At 42.1% G+C, this 23,599-nt stretch overlaps 1 protein-coding gene across 4 annotated transcripts in view; it reads right to left on the reverse strand.

The window, feature by feature from the left end:
- Positions 1–540: 540 nt before the first annotated feature.
- PLCB1 (phospholipase C beta 1) overlaps positions 541–23,599 on the reverse strand; it is a 363,698-nt gene continuing 340,639 nt past the window's right edge. For 2 of the 4 annotated variants that reach the window (XM_079298548.1, XM_079298545.1), the window contains exon 32: positions 541–3,843. In XM_079298548.1, coding sequence (XP_079154674.1) covers positions 3,613–3,843 — 231 coding nt within the window. In that variant the 3' untranslated portion in view covers positions 541–3,612. Of the gene's footprint in view, positions 3,844–21,372; positions 21,438–23,599 lie in introns of all 4 variants that reach the window. The other 2 variants (XM_079298546.1, XM_079298547.1) reach the window with 2 other exon arrangements.

Genomic DNA, 23,599 nt, shown 5'->3' on the forward strand with positions numbered 1-23,599 from the left:
GCTTATCTCTGCTCCCAGAGATAATTTTGTACATTGTAAATTAAATAGGGGAAGGGAAGTCAAAAGCCAAAGGAATAGATTTATTTTCCAATGCTCTCAGTGGAAGGCCCTGCAAAGGTATATTTCACAGCACATATATAATTGAATAGATGATTAGTGAAACAGCTGGGGCAGTGAACAGAAGTAAAAGTGCTGTAATTTGTCGAGGCAGTTTATTGGTATGGCTGGAAATCACATCCCAGCTCTCCTGCAAAAGCCTTCCTGTAAACCACCACATTTTTTTACCAGTTCATTGGCTCCCTGCACGCTGCTTTTTGTTTCCCATTGTTTCAGAGTAGCAGCAAATGCTCATTGTGCCAGGATGGGCAGGGGCTGGAAGCACAGGCATGTGCAATTTCTTGTTCTTGGTGTGAACACAAAAGCCTGCAGGGAAATTTTTCTGCCTTCTCTTGGCACTGCCTCTCTCATCAGCAAAGGGGTCAGGGTAAGGTCTCCTGAGTCAACTAAGGCTCTGGAGTCAATGAACAGAGAAAGCTGGGCTTGTGTTAAGAAATTTTTATTTGTCCTTTGGATCTGTAATGTAAGCACATAAAATTACAAGTGGAAGAAACATCATGCCACAAAATTGCATAGAATTTTTACAAAAATGTGAATTATGCCTCTGAAACAATCATAGATTGAGGAACCGAAAAAATATGTACATGTTAACTGGAATATTTCATCCTACTCTGAAAGCAAATCATCAAGGACTAATCAATCACAGACACTATTAATACAATGTACAAGAGCAACACTGATTTCAAAGAAAGGCAAGCAATGATGTCCCTTTAGTTATTTGTCAGTGAATGTTTAGCTAATACATGAGCATTAATTAACATAATTATGAACATGTTAAGTCTAAAATGTCTGGCCTTCATTAGAATTTTTAAAATTCTGTTTATACTGCCAAAACCAAGCTATTTTCAGTAGTGTAAAGATATCTGAAGTGCACGACCTAGTTTAATATAGACAGCTCTATTCTATACAGCAGAAAGTCCACAATACAGCATTTCCACACATTCAACACGGAACAAGGCAAATACATAAAAGGCACAAGACTTGCACATCATAAAGACCCTTTTTTCATTATCTTACTCTAGTTCAAGTAATATCAATATTAAATGATATCAGTTTCACTGAAATAGTTTGAACGATGCAAGATGTACAGGATTACACACTACCTTACACCTGCAGAAAGTGGCACTGTACAGATATAAAAAAATGTGAGTACAGGAAATGGTCAAATACAAACGTACTGTAAAATGACTACAGCTGATAGTATACTTAACCCAACCAGTCTATTCATTTCTTATTAAATATAAATAAAAGGTTAATTGGTATTTGCCCGAGTTTCTTTGAAGACTGTGGCGAAGCCCTGGCCCCCCTGAAATCCACAGGCAGGTGGATTCAGAGGAGCCAGGATTTTCCCAAAAAGCCTGCACTGTACAATGGTTTCTAGAATGCAATAGTTTCAGTTTTAGTATGAACACTGCTATCAGTTTATTCTCGTAATAATTTAGACAATATGTCATTTTAACTTTATAAAATGCAGCATTAAATCTCGACTCTACATTTTCAATGAGTGATTAAGATTGATTTCAAAGTGCAAAACTAGGATTAGCAGAGGAGTCACCTTTCCTAGCGTTAAGATGAAAGTCAGATTTTTGAATTTCATGTGCACTGATTTCATCATCATAAACCAGAACAGTTTAATTCAAAATATGATCTCCAATGTGCAATTTTTCTTTCTTTCTGCTCTAAGTTTAAAAAGGAAACATCAAAATACTGTTTGTTTTCCAAGATTTGAACTTATATATATATACACCATTATTTAACTGAAAACTTAAGCTTGATTTTTATTTTATTGCTTAAATTTAAATAAAATAAGTTACTTTAAGTACTAAAATCCTGAGGGAATGGAAGTAAGGTAACTTAACTGTTACGATGTGTTAAAATGCCTCCCTATCAATTGACTCCTTTCTCCTTTAACCCTAAGTAAGGCCCTGATCTTGCAAATGTGAATGTGAATTATTCCCAGCCCGGCTCCTGTGCCCAGTGCTGCAGGGAAACACAACTTTGCAGGATCAGGTGTCTGGGGCTTCTGAGCTGGTTTCTCCTTTGCTCCTTTCCCTCCACCACCGAGGGAAGGATCGTGCACTGGCCTGATGAATCCCAATCTGTCTGAGGTGTTTCAAAATTCTGATTTCTGTTAGGATGGGAATCCAGAGAACAGCATTTCTTTACCTTTTCAAATATCCTGACTTTCACAATGTCTCTCTGATATAAATTTCTCAGAATGTGCTGTTACTTCTTTCACGCATATCATACAGTACGCTAACTTTTATTGTTCTTATTTTAACAAGTCAGTTAAACAGATTAATATACATTTTTAAATAACAGTGGTCAGGTTTTTATACTTTGCTTTTAAATTTTAGACCTTAGTAAAACTGAACCTCAGTCTTAAAAATAATGGAAGATTCTGTTAGATTTCAAATACTGTAGTCCTAAACATTTTATAATGCTATCAAATTCAGTAAGCTTAAAATATGATACGTAAAATCAATACTTTCGAGTCTGCAAAATATATATCAAATTTATATTCTAAAACTACTTTGATTTACAACACTAACACCACAAAAAGAATTCTATGATTCCATGATTATTCTATAGCAGTATAACCCAGATGTTAGCTCTCGGAAAGATTCTCCCTACTCACGGATCCCTGAAACATTTCATTTGGCCAAGAGACCACATCAACTCCACCTAGAAACATGCTGTGTGTGTGCATATAGACAGATGTGTGTGCACATATAGCTATATATATATGTATGTATATATATACAAACATATATGCACTCACTCACACGGTGTAACAAACACAGACGGACACGGACACCGACAATCTCCACGCGGATTCTTCCTCCGTTCTCCTCTCGTCCCCACAGTTCCAAGAATTTTCAGCAGCAAATATATGTCTCTCCATGGGATAAACATAATATCAAGACAGCAAGCCACCAGTGCTTGCAGAGCTAAAAAGGATCCAATGTTTCAGTGCAAATGTAAAAGGATGGTACAGCTGTCAAGGTGCAGTTATAAAGACGGAAACAAATATGATTAAGTACTGTTGTAATATTCGCCAGGGTCTCTATTAGTTTGGAGCACTTTGCACTGGCATTCCAAAAGGAAATCTGCACACGTTTGTCTCTGTACAATACACTGGTCTTCATTAAACATTCTAAACAGTGAACATGGCCAGAAAATTACCCATTGTAAATTGGCCAAAAAAAAAAAAAAAAAAAAAAAAAAAAAAAAAAAAAAAATAAAGAGAAGAGGGAAGTTAACATATTAATTTTCCCATTACAACTGCACTAAGCTTTAGAATAATAATCAGATGAAGAATGAGAATGAAGACCTTTGCAGGATACTTTTTATAAAATGTTCCTTTGGGGAAATGTGCACTTGAATGCAGATTCCTGCTGCCTCCCGAGGCGCTGCGGCGGCAGCTCGCCCCGGGGAGCGGAGACGGGCAGGTGGGAATGGTGCGCCCCGGCACACCCATTGTTTCTTGGGCAGTTAAAAAGTAGTATCAAACACTTTTTCTTGATTATCTTCTTCCAATTCCTCTTCACTTTGTGGAGTTTTATGATTGGATTTTCCACTGTCAGATGCCAGGGAAGAGGGGGCAGAACTGTGGTCTCCATCTTCAGTGATTTTCCCTTTCATGGCTTCCTGTACGAACTCCAGAATTTCCAAAGGCAGTCTTTTGAATTTGTCTTGATATTCCTGATCAAGTTCCACCTGCAACTACAACAAAAGAGACAAGCTGTCTTCAGGTGTGTCTGATGTGACCGGTGCTACAGTATGGGGAAAGTACCACACCAGGCAGGAGGGGAGTTAAGGCATTTTTGCACAATTCAGGAACATATTCCCTTCTTTCCCATATTAGCACCACGCATCCAAAGTGCCTATTAATTTCCATGCAGTCATTGCAAAGCTGGAGGGACGTGCAGTCATAAGGCTGGTTTTGGGTACCATCCTTGGGTACCCAAATCCTTCAAATACATGTGGATTTAACCATACTGGTGTCCATACTCCCACTGGCTTTGACAAGACCCCATTCAGGTGCAGTATGGATCACGGATAAGCCTTTGAAAGAGCAAAGCCTTCATTGAGCTTCAGGTAGTTAATCACACATCAAACACACCACAAACATTGCTCTGAGAACAATAAAACAACTTTTGCCAGATTTCTTGGGTTGGAGAAACCATTAGGAAAAAGTCAGTTGTCAAAGGGAGTCAGAGAGGGAGGGAAAACAAGTTAAATTACATTTCTTAGGGCTAGATCATGGAAAGTTACATTATCGGATTAATGCAGAATGCGTCTTGGACATTACTGGGGAAAAAGTGTCATATCATCAACAGGATGCAAAAGGCATGCAGAAAGAAATCTGGCTATCAGTCTTCAGGAAGCAGTGGGTCCTTTCCCAGTATTTATTAGTACAGCCTTTGTTTTTAGTGCCCATATTAGGATCTGCACGATCCATTATTTAAAAAAACATTAATGTGTATCAAAGTTTCAACTGAAGACAAAGCCAATTTTTTCATCATGACCAATATGAGCACAGCAGGAAGCAAAAGGGGTGAGTTCCAAAGCCAGACCCGCTCCATCTGTCCGTCCATCCATCCATCCATACATCTACCCACCTTCTTAAAAAGAGGGAGTCAGGTTCTGCTAACTGTAGCTGCAGCAGTTTTGTAATAGTTTCTTAGGCAATTGTGTTTTCAGCTATGTATTTTCCCAGGATTTCCAGGATAAAGATGATAGGAATTCTGATCCTTCAGCTCTAGGCCTGAGTCTATCCTGTGCAGTTTCAGGTCTCCTTCACCCCACTGCAACAGCTCTCAACAGGCAATGCAAATTTCCATTTGAACATTAGGTCCTAGCCCAGTCTTACCATCCTTGACCTGTCCACACACACCATGTGACTCTATCACTACCCCTCCCTCACAGCCCTTCCAATCCCATTCCCCGTGCTTCTGTCCTGGTTTTCATCCTGCATCTCTGACTTTATTTTTGTGAGGCCTCTTCTCCTTTCTCCTGATGTGCAAATCAATGTCCTTAGCTCACCCGGTCTAGTTCTACATTCCTTAATTAGACAAATTCTGCAACTTTTCTTCCTCAAGATCTAAGATCTGCTCTTTTTCCTTTTGGTTTCCCTGCTCAAGCTCTTTTCCTGCCTTCTTTCTGGCAATTTTCCTGATGTCCTTTTCCTCCTCAGATAAAAACCAAGTCTGAAGCACAAACGATTCCATTAAAATACACTCTGCCTCTAAAATATATATTTCTATCAATTAGAAATACATAGTTGTCACTATGGTAGTTAATCATTATCATAATACCCTTCTTCTTTTCCTGAACCCCTTCATTTTCTGGCTTTATTTCTAGATACAGACTTTCTGAAGGGATCCTCCTTTTGTCTCCATTTTGCAAACAACACTTCCACAAGTACAGGCATCATCAGAGGAACAGTGCCATAGGGTGGCTGGTGGAGAAAACTGAAAAATGATGCTGATGCTCCCTCTCTGCCCTGCTCACCACAGCCCCAGGACTCCACTCCTGCTGCCAGGGAGGTCCTCAGCCCCCCAGAGATCACATCAGCTCTGGCTGGAGTATCTGCAGCACAGCACTCACCTAGGTCACACTGAAAAAAGTGAAGATTAAATTCTAGGCAAAAGGTCTTCTTTCATGGTGCAATCGTGCTTGGGGTTACAGTTCATGGCTCAATACCTGCACTGCTGAAAAACACAGGAGTGACCAAGCCAGAGATGAGCTGCTGCATTTCCCCCCATCTCACTGTCATACATGGCATTTGTGAATTTTGGGCACCTCAAGTATGGAAGAAAGTGTGTAGTATCAAAAGTCAGTGAAAAGTCTCCTGGGTCTCAACTTCCTTCAGAACCTCAATTTGTTTAATTAGCTTTAAAGGCAAAAGAAATACTTGAAATCCCTCAGAAACTGAACGTTATCTGAACCCAGTGCAACCATAAGCAAGTTGTTAGATAACAATTGTGTCTAATATTCTCCTAAAGCACCTCCATTGGCTGATTGCCCCTAAGTCGAGTGTTTAATGGAAATGACATGAATCTGGAGCTACCTCTCTGTCTCCAGAGACAGTCTATATAGATATCTAATCATGAGAAGGTGGAGTTAGTTGAGAAAGAGCAGACAGCAGACAAGGAGGGTTGATTAAAACTGCATCAGTAAAAATTAGTTTTCTTTTTGACTCCAAAGGCACTGTCAGTTCTTCCCCTTGTTCAGTGTCCAACAAGCCCCTCAGATCCCATCCATTCCCTGGCCCCTGAGCTACCATACAAGGTTAAGGAAGTAAGCTGCCTGCCTAAAACCAGCTGGCCTAAAGGAATCCAGCTGTTTTTCTTTTAAAAGCCTCAGTGTCCTTGTATTCATTCTGTAGGTACATTACAGTTTGTGGCAGTGAATGGAAAGCTGCCCTCCCAGCAGCAGCAGTAGCCACACACATCTCTCATTTGGCTGGCTGATGGCAAGACAAGGTGCCATGTCAGTGTGTGTGGAAAACCTCTCTGCTCAACCAGCAACTCACCAGACTGCACCCCAGGGTGGCCTTCCCACCCAGTTTGCTGTTCCTTGGGCTGCTTCCCATCACAAGTCCACCTATCCCAATTTCTCTGCTCTCTAGCTACTGAACAAGGTGATCTACACATTTCTGTTAGGATTTTGGAGCCAGACAAGGGGGGGATGAGACCGCTGATTAGAAGATCATTATCTGGACCACTGTCCTATTAACATGCAACATCCTTCCTCTTTCTGTTATCTCACTACCTGCCCTCTTACAGATCCTCTGTCCTCTCCTTAACCCACAACAAAAACAATATTAATGTCACCTCCTTGTAGCTTTAGTGTCCCACAGCTGGACACTATTTCTTGTTCAGGTGGATCTCACTCCCATGTGAGTTTAAATTTCAGAGCCATCATCAGGCATTTGCTATGGGGTCCTTGGGAGCAGGAGATGAATATGTTAGTCACTCCTGATGGCTGTGGCCAGAAGCTCTTGAATGTGTGCTGCCATCTCCTACCTTTTATTTTTTTACCCAACAGTGCAAGTTAAAAAATGCCAGCTGATGCTCACCTCAGCTTTACACTGCCCTGGACAAACAACACCCTCTGCACCTTGAGTCCAACCAGCACAGCCCTGAGCTGAGGGACAGAACAGGGCCCTGCAGGTGAGCAGAGCTCCTGGTGGCCAGCCAGCTGCCCAGCTCATGGTCACATTCCCTCCCAAATCAAAGGACTTCTGGCATCCTCAGCTAAAACCGCCTTCCAAAAAAGGGTCATCAGTCAGGGAAAGGCCTTGCTGCCCTTCCTTGGAATGTGGGAGGGGACAATGATTATGGTTGTTCAGCTTAAAGCAAGGGAAACACGCTCAGAAAAGGAAACAGATGGTATGATTAAAACTATTTACATTTATATTTATACCTAGCTGTTATTATTAGAACTCCCAAATGAACAGCATGAACAGCACTAAAAGCAGTGACTGTGATCAATAAAGGATTACAGAAGCAGAGGTTGTGGGTTTAGACTCCTGACCAAGCCCCTGTAGACTCCTGCATGCTTGCAAAGTGATCTAATGAGCTCCTGTTCCTACCAAGAACCAAAACAAAGCAGCCACGTGGGAAACGTGCTGTGCTGCCAGCACAAGTGGCCAGGAGGGCTTAGAGACAAGAGGGGGACACAGCTGGGCCACAGAGACCAGCTCCATTTCACCCCTCCCAGGGGAAAGGGAAACCGCGGGAAACACGTCCAGCCCCTCTCCCTTCCTGCAACACCTTTGAAGTCCTGGATGAGAACATTGCAGCTCCTTCCCCTTGTACCCTGAGAGTGGCTTTAGGAAGTCACCAGTGCAAGGCCTTTCCAAGCTGCCTGTCCCTCTCTTCCGTCCCCACAGCGCCTGGGACGCCGCATGCTCGGCCTGTGACCTCGCAGCATCCTTCTCCCGCAGAGCCAGCCCACTTCCACCCGCACCGGGAGCCATTCCAGCTCACACGGCTTTTTAAAAATACATCTGCAACTCAAAATAATGCGAGGGTCACTACTTAAAAAGCATCTCCACAATTAATCTTCAGCCAAATATGTTTTGAGAAAGTTATGTATGAAATAAAGCAAATTGCACATTTTGGTGAAAGACCCCCCCACCAAAACACAGTTTTGTTGAAACAAAAACATTAATTATGGCTATTTTTGTTTTGATGAAATTCTTCCACTGTGAAGATTTGATGTGACTCCAAATAAGTCACTTCTTTAAGTCTCAGGTTTTTCCATTCCACTGGGAATTTTTCTCTAAGGGCAGCTTTTTGAGTTTTGTGTTTCTGTTATATCTCCTTTTAAATTTATCTTATTTTGTTTTCCTGATGGCTTTCTTTCCCTGAATGATGCAGTGAATTATGAATGGAAAATAATTCAAATATCCTGGCTCAACAATTTAGGTAAAAATAGACTCTGAGGACTAAATAGTTCAGTATCTCCAACAATTGCTGACATTTCCAACAGTAAACTCCTTATTCTCAAGTTTTTTTCATAATTTTTGAGTTAAAATTTGTGGGACATTTTAAAATTGTGTCATTTCTCCTTGAGGCAGAGCACAACAAAATACATTAAAAAAATTTACTCTTCTGGTATTTGATTGTTGCATTTACTCATCAGTTGAAATGTGATGCTCATTTGTCTCCATAATTACCATGGCACTGCCCACATGCAGGATGTTATTTAATTCCACATGGACAGTGCCTGTTCTTTTTGTTTTACTGATGAGAAACTCGACTGCATTCGTTTCTTCTGTGCAATTTCAGCAGAATGCATTCTGACAAGAGGCAGTAACTGGTCACTGCACCATTTGTAATCAAAGGGGGGCTGCAACCTCTCCAGGGAATTTCTGTTTAGCAAAGCTCCCGTTTTCCTTATCACGTGCCATTGGAAATGTTTATTTTGTTAACACCAGCAACACTGATATTTTCAGTGGTCAGTGAAACCACATTGCAACAGCAGCACTGGGCTGGGACTGGGGCCCCATTCTCACTCCTCCCCTTCTCTAAATCTGCTAAAGCTACAAATACTTATTTTTCTTCCTGCAAATATTTGACCCATGTGCCTAAAGATACTTTTAAATAGAGGATTTGGGGCTTTTAAGCCTGCATCAGACAACAAATATGCATAATGTCAGCGACCTCGATTTAGCTTCCAAAATAGCACATAGAGGACTCCCAGATTAAGGGTACAGAGAGCAAGAAGGCTGCTGCTCCTCTGCTTTTCATTTTCAGAGCTTACTTAATTAGAAAGCCATTCTGGAGGGATGCAGCATTAAAAGACACATGAGTAGCAAGAACTGTTAAAAGCAGATGGAGGCTCAGTAACAGGGAGAGTGAAATTGAGGAACAGAGCCGAGGGATCAAGTGATTTATAGGCAGCAATTTTTGTTTAATTGGAAACAGTAGGAGCTCCTTATTAAGGACCATGTTATTCCCTCCACTAAGCAGATTTCTGCTGGGAAGGCAAAGGAGTAACCACTGCTCAGATGTCCTCATGCCTCAGGGCCACAGTCCCTCTGCAGCACTTGGCTGGAGACCTCTCTGCCCTCTGTCAGAATGGCCCTAAGACAGCAGCTGGGAACAGCAGGTTTGCCCAGGCTGGGAAAGGAGTTAACTCTGCATGTGCAGAGAGCACCTAAATGCTCCTTTTTTCTCCCAGTGACACCGGGGAAGTGCATAAAGGCATGTGCCAGCCATGTTAACATTTGGGTTAATACAGTTTAAGGACTGTGTAACATTGTTAACCCTGAGATGAAACTACAAAGATTGACAAGGTTTTCTCTCAGAAGGTGTGGGAGTGTGGAATCATTAAGGGGAGCCTAAGAGCACTTGGTGTCTGAGGTGGCAGGAGGAATAGCATGGCACCAGGTAAACAGCAGCAGGAAATGTCTTCATGCTGACTGAAAAGCTCCTGTTAATGACTCCTGTCCTCAGACAAGGACATCTCTGCATTTTCAAACCATGGTTGCTTTCCAGACCATGAGAGACACCAGGCACACCAATTCCCAGCCTGCTTCTCTGCCTCCCTGCCTGGAGGTGATGCTCCCCATGTCCTTCACACAAGGCCAGCAGGCTGATCTCAGCACCCCCAGTCTCCATGCTGCTTTCCTGAGGCCAGGGCTGCTGGCTCTGCTCTGGGTTTGGCTGCTCCATTACTGCCCCTCTGCCTTCCCATGCTGCACAGTCCAGACACTCTGCTTGAGAAGCATCAGCAGCAATCACCTGAATGCATCACAAGCCAGGGAGTGGGTGACACATCCCGTGTTATCTCCCCTTGTACAGACACCTCCCCTCCCTTATCTGCCATGTTTCAGTTCAGTGTCTCTTCCTATTGAAGCAAAGGTGATTTGCTCTGCCTCCCCGAGGGTACAACAAGTCCCCACATAAATGAGTTCCTTTAACATCTGCTGTGTCAAGGCACTGGACTGTAACCTTGGGGCCTCCATCAATCTGTGTCTCTGCCTTTATTAAACTGCTACCTCAATTAAACCAACAGCACTGCAAGGAAACCTGGGACCTGGGCACCTGGATTTTAACTTTTATAAGGCAATTCATATCTACCCTCTGTGTAGTAAACCAACATTTGCTCCAATGACTGATTAAAAATAAATGTTTGGGTGGTGATATGCCCATCAGTGCTGCCCAGGTGATACACATACTAAACACACGTACACCTGTACAACATCTCACCTGAAACCTTCTGGGTTAGAGAAGGTCCTTACAACAAAACCCTAAACTGGTGATCTTTTCCTACTGGCAATTGTATTATTAGCAGCAATTTCAAATCTCTTGCATTTTCTTTAAAGAAATTATTTAAAGAAATAGGTTGTACTGAATTCTGTGGGAGGGTTTTCTTCACAGTAACTTGTTTCCTGTTTCTTCAAAAGTGGCTGTTTATTCTCATGCAAAGCCTTGTAAGCTGCATACTTGGAATTACTCCTCCTTCTGATGATTATTTCATGTAACAGTTTGCTTTTGTTGATAAAATGCTTTCTTAACTTGTCAAGTGGCTCTTAGACAACTCCATAAAAGCATGACCTATGCACCTCATGATGCATATGAATAAAAATAATTTGAGCTAGAATGAACAAGAGAGATTCCCTTTCTGTGGGCATTTAGAGAGTAGATTCTGAGATTCTGTTCTTTTTCATCAGCACTACAGTAAGCTATCTGCACTGTAAGCAAAGGAGAATCTGCTCAGTTTCAATGCAGTAAATCCAGAGAAACTCCCCTGAAGTCTCATCTATCAGCAGATACTCCCCTTAGTTTATTGGGGTGGGTCCAAGGGTAAATTAACTCAAGTGACAGAGCTCAAAGAGAGCTTCTTAGCTAGTCCTTTTTTAAAGTGCTGTCCATATTTTGGATAGTGAAAAAAAAACCAAAAAAAACCCCCAAACAACAAAAAAAAAATTAGTGCAGCCATTACCTTCTAATAAATGATGTTTTTCCACTTCCAGGATGCCTCCAAGGCAGGCTGTAAACAGGCAGCTGACTGTCCAACAGCACAGGCACAGGCCTTCCAAGAGTAGCAGCATTGTAATTCTCATCTCAAGAGGTCATGACAGTCCCTTGGAAACTCATTTTACATGACATCTTGAGGTTACAACAGCAACAATGTATTCCAAAAATATTCCAAACCCCGGGTGGACCAGAGAATGTGGGACTCAGCAGCACCACGGCACAGAGCAGGATGTCCCCAGCGGGCCATGGAATCTACAGGGCCACTTAATATTTATTGTGTTTTGCCTGAAAGTAGTGGTGTCCTGCAAAGTGAGAGATTCTGGCAATTTTTGAAAAATGAGAGACAAGAAAAGAAAGTTTCAGGTGCTTAAGGGCTCCAGTGTGAGGGTTCAGGAGCTCATGAAGTACAGATCTGAAAAAAAGGTGGTGGAACCCACAGCACAGCTTCTGGGCCTCACCTAACTTGAACTCTGGATTCAGTTTAACAAAACACTTTCCAGTCTCTCATACCCACCTTGCTAATAGGTAATTACAGTGTTGCCTGTGTCTGACTCTTGGCAGGACATCTCTAACTGGGACTGTCAGTGCCACAGAAAATTCCCTCCGAGCACAGATTTCTCCTCCAATACGACAATGAAAAGGAAATAAATAATCTCTTTCTCTGTCTCTCTCCAGTGGCATCAGTGTGCTCCTCAAAGCAAAAGGAACAGCTCACCCTGTGATTAAGTCTGGCACCTCCTTTCACTGCCATACCCTGCTCTGCCCTGACTCTGGAGCCCATTTCCAGCAGAAAGAGCTCCAAACACATGCTGAGCGCTGTGCATCTTGAGACAGCCCCTTTCTTAAGGTACACACTCACTGTGGTTTCCATGTCACTGATAACTGTCAGGGAGCTGCATGGAGGTTTAGAAGTAAGCCATCATTAGCTCAGAAATAATCACACTGATAAAGGCTCTGCTGCACTTTGAAGTTTACCTTGCTCTGACTGCAGCTCTCCACGCCAGAGAGCGTCTGCAGGATGGAGCCCCACTGAAAAGTCTGCTTGGAAAATTACTGAGCAGTCAGTCTTCTTCCTAATATCTTGTTAAAAATGAATGTTTCTGGACTAGAAAGCAAGCACACTCTGAATAAAGATCAAAGCCTTCGAAGTTTCTTTGAAAATCTTTTCAAGTAGTTGCAGTTCTATAATCTTTTGTAACAGCAAAGGCTATTCCAAAATATTTCCTAACTCATCAACAACATGAATCTGACCTCCTCTTAACTATTACTGAGACTTTTGCATCGACTCTCCCCAAATAATGAGCCAATTTAGTGACAGACCCATTACTTTTTAACATAACAGGCTAATGAAAAAAAATCCATTCAGAACCTGGCAGCAGTTTAACAATGGAGACAGAGCTGCTATCCCTCATTTTCCATCTTCCAGAAATGATGGCTCAGTGCTTTGGCCTTTGTACTTCCAAGTGTCAGGGAAGTTTTGAGGCTGGGTTTAACAATGACAAAAAGCTGGGACGCAGTTCAAACTTATGTGCTGATGTATAGGTTCATTATTATCTAATGACCATCAAATGGAGATGTATCATTGCTACTGGGGACTGAGTGTGGCAACTTTATGGCTGCTCTGTGTTTATATCCTATGATTATCTTCACATCTCTCTACTTCCACCATGAGTTCATCCATATATCCACACTTCTCATGGTTTCATGCTGTCTTACACAACACACTTGGTTGTTTTTTTTGTTTTACTTGAGAAGAAAATTAGTGTAGAATTTTGACAGCAACTATTAAAAACTTTAGAGCTTAATGTAAGAGCAACACTGCCCAGTGGTTCAGCCTAATGACAAATAACCTGAAGGTTTTTACTTCCTGATACTACAATGAGCTTTAAAGGAAAAAGCCCTCCTCTGGCTGTCTGTACTTCTGTCACTGCATTAAGCAGTACTATGCAATAGGAGGTTGACTGAGCCATCCTCATGATTAAGTTCAAGGGATTAATATTTCAGTTCAGTTGTTTTTCATTTAAACATTTTCTCCAAAGTTCATATTAACGCTGACTGCTGCAAACTTAGGCAACTCACTAATTGCCCATCAAGTTTAAATGACCCATGCAGAAAACTTTATTTCAGTGATGTTCAGCAAGCATCTCACAATGCAAAAATAGACATATAAGGTAATTTCATGGAGCCAGATCAACAGGACAAAGCCCATCCCACTGCTGCCCAGAGCAATTTGAACTCATGCCTGGTAAAGCACATCCTCAGAGTTCACTCCAGTCTACAGGACAGTGATTGGCTTTAATGGGGTTTGGATGTGCAATTTGGATCTACAACCACACAAGTCTAGATGCAAACAGACCAGATCAAGTGAAGGAACTGCTGGTACTGAAAGGCATGAAATGCTTGCCCCTGACAGCAGAGATCTGGGGTAATCATCATCTGCCTCAGAAAGGAGAGCTTCAAAAGTTGTCTTTCAGTGGCTCAGGGTTTTTCCTGAAAATCACTCCCTTTTTTCAATTTAAACAAACTGCAAAGCTTGAAGGAGTTTGGGAAAAGGGACCAGGTTGTTGCTTAAAATCTGCTCCAAGAGATGAGAGATAGCATCTTCCCACAGAGAAGGGCAGATGCCTTTGTCACCTTGCTCTCTCTGTGCACAACCCATCTGGGTTTCTGTCCAGCACCTGAGCTCCATGAGGAAGGGAAACTGCTCAGGGTGTTTTTCCCTCCTATTGCTTATTCTGGGTGAAGAACTGCCACCCTGCTCATGTTGCAGCACAAGCAGCCTCAACCCTTGTCTCAGGTGTGGTGGGATATGTCCAGGGAGGAACTGTGACAGCAAATGTGTGTCCCAGGGCCTGTGTGTCAGTCTGTGCCACCCAACACTTGCCTCTTGCCAAAGACCAGGCATCTGAAACTCCTCTTGAGCACATCTCTTAAAGAGATTGCCACTGAGCTCTGTGGTCAGACCTTGCTGTGCCCAGGAGAAGGGATACACCAATTCCTTAGAAGCCAGCAGAGACAGGAGGATAAAGGACATCACAACTTTAAACCTCCTGACAATGAGTTCCCCTGGTGCCTCCTGTCCCTGCTGAGCTCAGTGGCCACAAGAAGGTCACTCTGGGGCTCCCCACACCTCAAGCCTGGCACAGGAACCCTGAGCTTTTCACTGACACCACCATGAGCTGGAGCTGGTCCCTGGCTTCTCTCCTCCTCAAGTTAATAGAGTTCATCAAAGTTCAGTTCACCACAGGGTCAAGCCTCAACTGAGATGAATCTCATGGAACTTCACTAAGCCCTTTGCTTTTTTTTCCACTGAGAGGCATGCCTTAAAAATGCCTAACATGATCCCCCTAGAGCTCCACTTTGTTTTTAATCTGATTTCATTTATGTGTATCACTATTGGTAGCTTCTCTCTTGGAAAACCTTATTTAAGAAAAATAACACTAGCAGTAGAACAAAACCTCTTTCCATTACAAGAACTTATCTTTTTAATGCTCTACTGAACTTTTATTATTATTTTGGCTCTTGACATCTTCCAAAAGCATTAAAAAGTTCTTGAGAGGTCTTACAGCTTTATAGTATATTCTCTGATGCCAATTCTGATCACAATCTAGCTGAAGATAAGTTTAATGAACACTAGAAAAATAAAGGCCTTTCATAAGTGATCAAGTGATGTGAAGAAGCAAAAGAATACTTCAAAAACACGTGTTTCTTTAGAGCCCTATTTTAAACTTGTATAGAGTACACATCTCTGTTGAGAATAACAGAAATTCATCTGGAATTTAGGGAGTATTTGTTTCAAATGATGGTAGAGAAACATCAGAAATGAATGAGATTATTAACTTGCAAAAACACCTTTTAGAACAACAGCTATAAAATGTCATCTTTTCCCCATCTCATGGAAATCTATTTAGTATTGGAGAAATACAGACAGACATTAGACTTAGTGATGGTGAGTGAATAATAAAGTAATCTGCTACACTAAATAATACTAAAAAGATTATTCTGAGTTAGTTACAGAAGTTATTCCTAAAAATTCTTATCACTTATGTTATTTAAACTTTTTTACATATCAATTAGTTTGAAATAATAAGTCTTTAGGCTATCCATTAATTGCAGCACTGTTGGCACGATCTGTATTTAAAATTATGCAATGAAAATTAAGCTGAAGCACCAAGCTGTCTTGGCTAACAAAAAAGGTTTCCTCAGCCCTTCGGATAGAGGAGGAGATAATGGGGGCACAGAATTCACAGGAGAACTCTCTTTCTCAGTTGACAAGTCTCTCCTGTCACACACTGACACTGTGGAAGCCACAAGCTTAAGAATCCCCGTGTTTAACTTGCAGTGTTGCTTTTCCAGTGCATCCATTTTCTGATCGACTGGCACAGCTGCTCTCCAGCCAAAGGGAAAGGAGCTGCTGTGATTAATGCAAAGGAAAGGCAGCACCACACAGAACCTGGAGGAGAGCTGCTTCAGGAAATCCTGCACAGGATGATTACAAATGGGGAATGTAAATTGGTAAGTTACTCCTTCAGAAGTCAGGGGGAGGCTGTTTGCAGAGGAATATCTGGTCCATACATCAGGAGAAGAGACCAATTTTAATTTCTCCTGCTGTTATGGCTTGAGGCTCTCCAAGAAGCCTCCAACCCACGCTTTTGTCTTCCTGTCTTTGCAGAGCAGATCTAAGGACAACTGAACTGCTCTTGTCTGGTCATATTTTGCTTCACAGACACACTGAAGCTACACTTTGGCATTTCTCCCACTCCCTTTGGGCTGGTTCCTGCTGGCACCTGTCAGAGGCACAGCAGGGACTGCCACGTCTGGCACAGCAGCACTGACCAAGGAAGGGAGTTTAAGAACTGCAGCCATTCCTTGGTAGGTGTTATTTTCCCAAATCCTCCATGCCTGCAGCACAAATGAGTCAAAGACAGCACTCAGCTAGTTCCAACAGATCTTGGGAATGGCATCTTCCTGCCACAGGAATTAGAATAAGAGCAGCTGAAATATTCTGATGGAGGGAACCATACCTGGGAGAGAAAGTTCTTTAAATCAGACCAGCCACTGCAGCAGCCTGTCAGCCTCTGCCTGCTCCAGCAGCAGTTCCCTGTCTCCTGCATCCTCTGGTTAATTGTACTTTTAAATAAGGAAAGGCAGAGCATCCTCCTACTAATATTAATGAGCCAGGGAGGAAACAAGGGTGAATACTGAGTCAATCCTCTTGTGGCAGGTCTGTGTGCTTGTGGATGCATAAACACACACATAAAAAAGGGAAGACATCTGAATATTTTTAAGTACATCAATATAATGACTCCACTGGCATAAACACAGGTTTTGTTGGAAAAAAAATCATGTTACTGAAATATTCATACAAAAGATGCAGTTTGTTCAGGGAGGACAGGTACAAAGAGGATCTTTGGTGAGATCTTTATAAAACATCTGGGTTTTATTTGTGATCTCCAGCACACTGTGGAGAGGAACCTGCTTAGGTCTCTGGGCAATGACAGAATTGGACATGAAAACACTCTGTGGGCACTCTGACAGACACCTGGGTGGTGAAGCTTTACTTAGTTTCCCAAAAAAACTTTTCAACAAGGAATTCAGGAGGGCACAGAATATTTCAACTTCTGAGCAGGCAACATCCATATTTGGAGTATGTCCTCTCTACTGGTGATTGGGTGGGAAAACAGACACCTCTTCCCATAAAGGATGTGGACCTGTGAGCAGGCTTACTGCTTTTCCATATTAAATCAATTCCTGCAGTAACCAACAGAGAGGACCCTGGTCTATGTAAATCCTCAAACATGGTTTATATCACTGAATTAAATCTGCTTGTGAGTTGCAACCGTTACATGGCAGCTGATATTATAAGAAATTAACTCCAGTCTTAGGAAAAAAGATCACTTCAAAAGTAAAAAAGCTAAGCAATAATTTAAAAATTGGAATTCATTTTCAACCAATTAGCATTTTCAAGAGGGAGCTGCAGTAGTGCCTGTGTGAATACAAATGGGAATGAAGGGTACTCCAGGCCAAGAGGAGGCGTTAACACTGACATGGAACTGGGGAGAAGTCACTGTAGAATTTATTCCTCTATGGCATGGAAAGCACAAGCCCCTGCTCAGAATTACAATGATCCCTTAGCAGAAAGACTGACTGTGAGTTCTCATTCCCAGGAGCTCCTACAGTTTCCATGCTCCTTGGCATTACAGGCTGCTCTCTGCCCCCTCCAGCAGCATCCAAGCTATGTGATTTGAAGTGGATTACTGAAATAACAGGGAAACATTTAATTGCTGCAAGTCAACCCCACCAGGAATATTTCTGAAACTTGACCTCTGCTCTGGAAACTGAACCTGCAAAATCTTCAGCAGAAAGGAGCATTTTGAGAGCAGAAATATTACACTGGGATCTCACCAACCTATATAACACCCTGCAGGATAAACCTGATCCAAACAGGCACTTCCACATTTACTAACAGAAATAATCTCAAGGAGGACCAGAGATGAGTGGCTGTAAGCTGTTTCTAGAAATGCTAACCTTCAGTATCAGCAGACTGTGAAATAATTTGCCCCATAAGCTCCACACCATATGTTTTATTCAGGCATTAACACCTTTTTTGTGAAAATAAAGCTGTCAGGATAAGAGGCAGCTCGGTGCAGTATCATCCCCACAGGCCATGCAGTAGCTGAACCTGGAGGCTGGAGGTGTACTGTGAAGAATTCTGCATGTGTGCAACAGCTACCAAAAGACTTACAAAATTACAGGTTTAGGAAAAAGGACAGCTTGATCCTAGACAACACTTGCATATGGTTGAAGCCTCACTGAAAAACTCTCTCATGCACTTAAGTGCCCATTTGAAACACAGATTAAAGGATGAGAAAAGCAGTTTTAGCTTTTTAGGTCCTACTTTTCAGAGTCCTTAAAAGCCATTCCTATCCAGCAGAAAATCCTAGTGCAAAAGTATAGAATAAAAAAAAAAAAAAAGGCTGCAGGTTCAGACTAGACTTGTAAGTCTACATTCTTTTCCTTCTGTTTCAAAATTTTATCTACTGCTGACAAACAAAACTGTGAGCTCTTCTTGTAGCTGTCTAACATTTAGTCGCTAGAGGATTCAAACAGCTCCTGAATGAAGCTGTAATTTAGGTAATTTCTCTAGATTTCTGCATAGCTATTAGCATGGCTTAGAAGGATTTTGTGCCTCTCCTGCACAGAAATATTCTCTAAGGTGATCAGTTTTGTTCAGCCCAAAGCCAGTGGTTTATTCCACCACAGCAGGAGCTGAGATATTCCTTTCTGGCCTGCAGGAAAAATTTACTCCCTTCTGCCCTGCCTGCCCTCCCTTATCCTGGTACTTCACAGCCTTCCCAAATGCCTTGTCCTGTGTATGTAACAGTGATAGCTTAAAAAAGGGGTGAAAAAAAAGTTTCTTCTCATCAATCATTCTCATGTTTGCTTTGGTGTGCTGGATTCCTTCTCCCCATTTGGGAGCTCCCTGAGTACTCAGTGCCAATCCATTTTGTTTGCCAGTTTCCATGCACAGGTAGGGTGCACTGAATGACAATTCCACCATGCAGAGCTTCTCCTAATCCTTTACACAGCCTATGAGGCTGAAGTCCTGAGAGCAGGATGATGCCAAGGAAAGACTAACTCCAGTGGTGTAATGAGGAGTTACTTCTCACTAGAGGAGGTTTTTCCCTGGGGTCTGATTTCCTTTTAACTGTGAAGGAGCAATTGGATTTGCCTGGGTTCCCAGCATCCTCCCAAGATATCCTAACTTGACCCAGGAAGATGATATGAGGCCTCATATTATTTAAAATGTAAGTGATGTATGACAAGAACAGAGTTAAAACAAGTTCTGTTTTTTTCAAATGTTCAGTGAGCTGTTTCAAGGCAGCTCGTCTCTATTCCCATCCTCCTGCTTTTCAGGAAAGGAAGACAGCACATCCCTCAGGAACAGAAATCAATATTCTCCTGTCACTTAAACACAAACAACAAAGAAATCCCAGTCCCCTAGTGAGCAATTGCCAGTTTAATCTTGCCATCTTCACTAAGTCACTCCTTTGAATACTGTGGAGGTGCCAACATATTCATTATGGGCTCTGCTTTCTTTTGTCACAACCACTGTGCTCAGGAAACACGTTTAATTCCCTTGCCTATGTCCAAGAGGAAAACAGCACTCATGAAATCAAGGCCCCACCTCACAGTTTTAATCTCTGACCCTGCCACAATAAGAGAACTAAACAATACTTGCATTTGTGTTATTTTTAACAAGCATTTGAGAGAAATGTTCACTTATGCAACAGTAAAAACCTTTAAATAAACTGTAATGCTGTGAATCTATACATGAGGAATAGGTTAGGGTCTGTGTGAGCAGAGGCAGGTGATTCACACAAAGAAAAGCCTGACAAATCAAATTACAGTCACTTCATAAATCAAACTTAGCACTTGATGAGTCCTGTAAAGCACAGGACTCAATCTGTGTTGTGCAAGGCACAGCACAGTTCAAACACCCAGAGTTGGTTCCCTCTTCCTTGCCAGTGCATGTCCACAGAAAGGGACATGATCAGTATTGAAAACACCAAACAATATCCCCAAACAGGCTTAGAGAACAAATACAGCCCTCATTGAGAACCATGGCAGTTCTCTCCCCAGACAAGCAAAGCATACCAAAGCAATCCAGAAGAAAGGAGTAGAAGGTGAAATAGTTAATAGAAACACAAAGCAAGCAGGATTCCCTGATTTAGTGACAAAGGTGTGTGGATGACTGCTACCCCCCTGACAGTGACAGCCCAAGCCCTCCTGGCATGGTTGTGTTTGCAGGAGGATACAGGAAGTTTGCCTATACATAGTCACATCTCCTGATGAACACACTTGAAATGACACTCCATTCCATCACCATCTTTAATCAGTTGTCCTTCCATAAAGCAATGAAGAAAACTCCCTTACTTTAATCTACTTTCATCTTCTTTCTTGCAGGAATTGGCTGCCTTTCCTCAATTGTCTTCTGTTCTCTTCCTCCTCCCTCAAAAACTCGCTCTCTTCCCTTAAAGTCTCCCCCTTTAGGCTTCAGTAATCCTGTTTTACTGATCCTCATTCATCAATTCTTTTTCTCTGTACCCCAATTCTTCCTTCTGCTGTGATGCCCTGGTTAATCCCATCTTTATCCCATATTCTGGTGTCCCCGATGACAAATCCTTAATTTATCTACTTGGTAAGCTTAATCTTCAGAGGTACCCAGAATTCCTACCTTCAACATCTGTCCCCCCCTCCCACTTCTACATTCAGATGCTCTCAATTCCTACCCCCACATTAATCAATCTTCTTTACCTCGTCAGAGAGAAATTTCACAGTGCCTGGTGTTCTGATCTGAGAGTACTGCAGCTACTGTGAGCAGAGAACAGAGGATATTCCCATGACCCAAAGGGCTGTGGCAAGAAAGCTGGGACAATCATGCTGTTACACACAGCCCCTGGTGGCTGCACTGAGGTGGGGCAGAAGCAGCAATAAATAAAACAGGCAGGGAGACAATGGGGTGGGGTATGATCCGAAGAAGGCACAAATCGCTTTCGCGGTATCGAAGGGATGTAATGGTCAGTGGCAGCTCATGTTATGCAGCTAGCAGGTAATAATCAGGGCTAGAATTGCTCAAAGATTTCAGAAAAACCACCAGGCAGTTAATTGTGGATGGTCCTGACTTGGTTTTGACACGTAAAATGAAAACAACATCAGCATTACTGGGTAAAAAGGGGAATTTTTCACTCACTTTCACTATAGTCTCATATTCCATTTCTACTTCTGTTTTTCCTCTACTTCTTGTTCTTCTATGCTCTTTAAAACAAAATCAAGGATCATTTCAATTTGAGGTGATTAACAGTTACTCTAAGCTGAAATGACATAATTCTGTGCATTACAGTAAAGCAACATCTCTTTAATCTATGCACTTAATGAAAAACAAAAGATTACTTCATGCTTCTGTGTGCCGGCTCATTAATATTTGACTAGGTACACATTAGTCAGAGAAACAGTCTATTTATCACAACCTGTCACTCCATGCTACAAGAGGACAATATTCCAGCTGTGTTATGAGGGAGATCCAGCTTTAGTTGAAGTTGCAGCTTATGCAGGTTGCAAGAAGTGTCACTTTTTTCTGGGAAAAGGAAGGAAGTGTGTCTGAAGGGAAAGCATCAGCCATGCCACCTGAAGTATGTGCTGGAAGAAGAGACACCCCTGGCCTTAGACAGTGATCATGCCTAATGTCATCAGCTCAGGGCAGGCTGGATGGAAAACCTCCAAGGACATCCCCAAGTGCTCACAGGAGTGGTGCTGCTCCAGCCTCTTCCCTTGGAGTCAGTCTTGCATGAGTGCCTGAGCAGGAAACGTGGGGGACACGCTGCTCATGGAGGTGTTACCACTGTTCTCTCACCTGCATCCCGAGCTGGTGCTTATCTCTGGAGCTGAAACTTGTGTTTGGCAATTCAAGGAGCAGCAGGACTGTCAGATAGTCCCAAAGCCCCTGGTATGCTCCAGGATTGTCAGATTGTCCCAAAGCCCTGACGTGCTCTGAGCTGCTTGGAACTGAGTCACTGGGACAGCATCACGCACCACTCTGAGCACCCTGAACTCAAAATCTCTCTCTTGGAGAGTCGAAGGTCTGGAGTAGAGAAGTCCTGAAGGTAATCCAGCAGCAACCAAAAGACATAAGTTTGTTCCTTAGATTTTGCAGTTACTAGAAGATGGCTATGTAATTATATCCAGGAAATGAAAAAATGGGTGACTTTTTGGTTGTTGCTAAGTGCAGTCCTTAAACAGCACTGTCCTGCCACTTTCAAGTGGCTGCAGCATGTTCCCTTCTCTGTTCTGTTAAATTATTGTGCTGTCTTGTCTTACTCTAAAATCAGTGTTATTTCAGCATTTAGTGATTTACTGCTCCATATGGTAGCAATTGCACGAGTCTATCACTGAACTCGGTTCTGTTTGCAGATGTTAAATCACAGCTCTCTCATGACAGAGTTGGTGCCACCAAAATCTTGACATTTCTCACATCATATACTTTATACTTATCATGTATTTTGGACATTTGGAGCTGAAGTGGCATCCCCTGTCACATGCAGGTGACACACAGGTGACAGCCAGCCATGGAATAATTGCAAGTGAGCTCACTGAGGTAACCTGTGCTTTGTCTTAGATGTCAGATTTGTTATGAATGAAACTGAAAATGGAAACCTTTAAAAAGAAATACAAACAGACAATAACACAAAATGAAGCTTCTTATTTAATATGTAAAGATTAAATAGCTTAGAAACTGAGATAGTACTTTTAATATTTGTTACAAAACATTTCCTCTCAAATAATTTTCTTCAACTCAATACAATTATTGAGTCACTTCCTTGGTAATGGGTGAAGAAGCAGAACAATATGTCTGAGCACTGTGTCCTCATTTTACTTCCACACAGATTCATAAATGACTTCTAATTGAGTCACAATGCAGGCAGAAACACCATTAGCTAACAACTGGCTGGATTTGATTGAAATGGTGTGTAAGGGAACCTATGCCACCTTCTTATGTTGTGTTGCAGCAAATGAATGAAATGCATTTGATTTATGTTCTCCTTGAAGTCTTTCTCACTGTAGCAGCAGTGGGCTGTAAAGCTACAGCATTAACACTGACACAAAGGGTGTTAAGGGATACATGTGGGGCTAAAGATGCTTGGAAATGAATGCCAGTGGCTGTGGCAGCTTGCACCATCTTGACATGCAAATTGAACCTAAAATATTAGCTGAGGAAGCAGAAGGTGACAGTTTGTAGCAGAAAAGAACATAGCAGCAAAGAAGGTGAGATGTAAAGTGAAATAAGAAAGCTACTTTGTTTTGCAAAGCTCATTATGGCTCCTTCTGATGCACTTCATTTTCCTGCCCCTTTGATCTATGTACTTCACTGGTTCTGTGCTCCCACTGACAGACAAATCAGATAAAGCAACTCACAGAAAATT

Source organism: Erithacus rubecula (genome assembly GCF_903797595.1).
Source record: "Erithacus rubecula genome assembly, chromosome: 2".
Classification (NCBI taxonomy): domain Eukaryota; kingdom Metazoa; phylum Chordata; class Aves; order Passeriformes; family Muscicapidae; genus Erithacus; species Erithacus rubecula.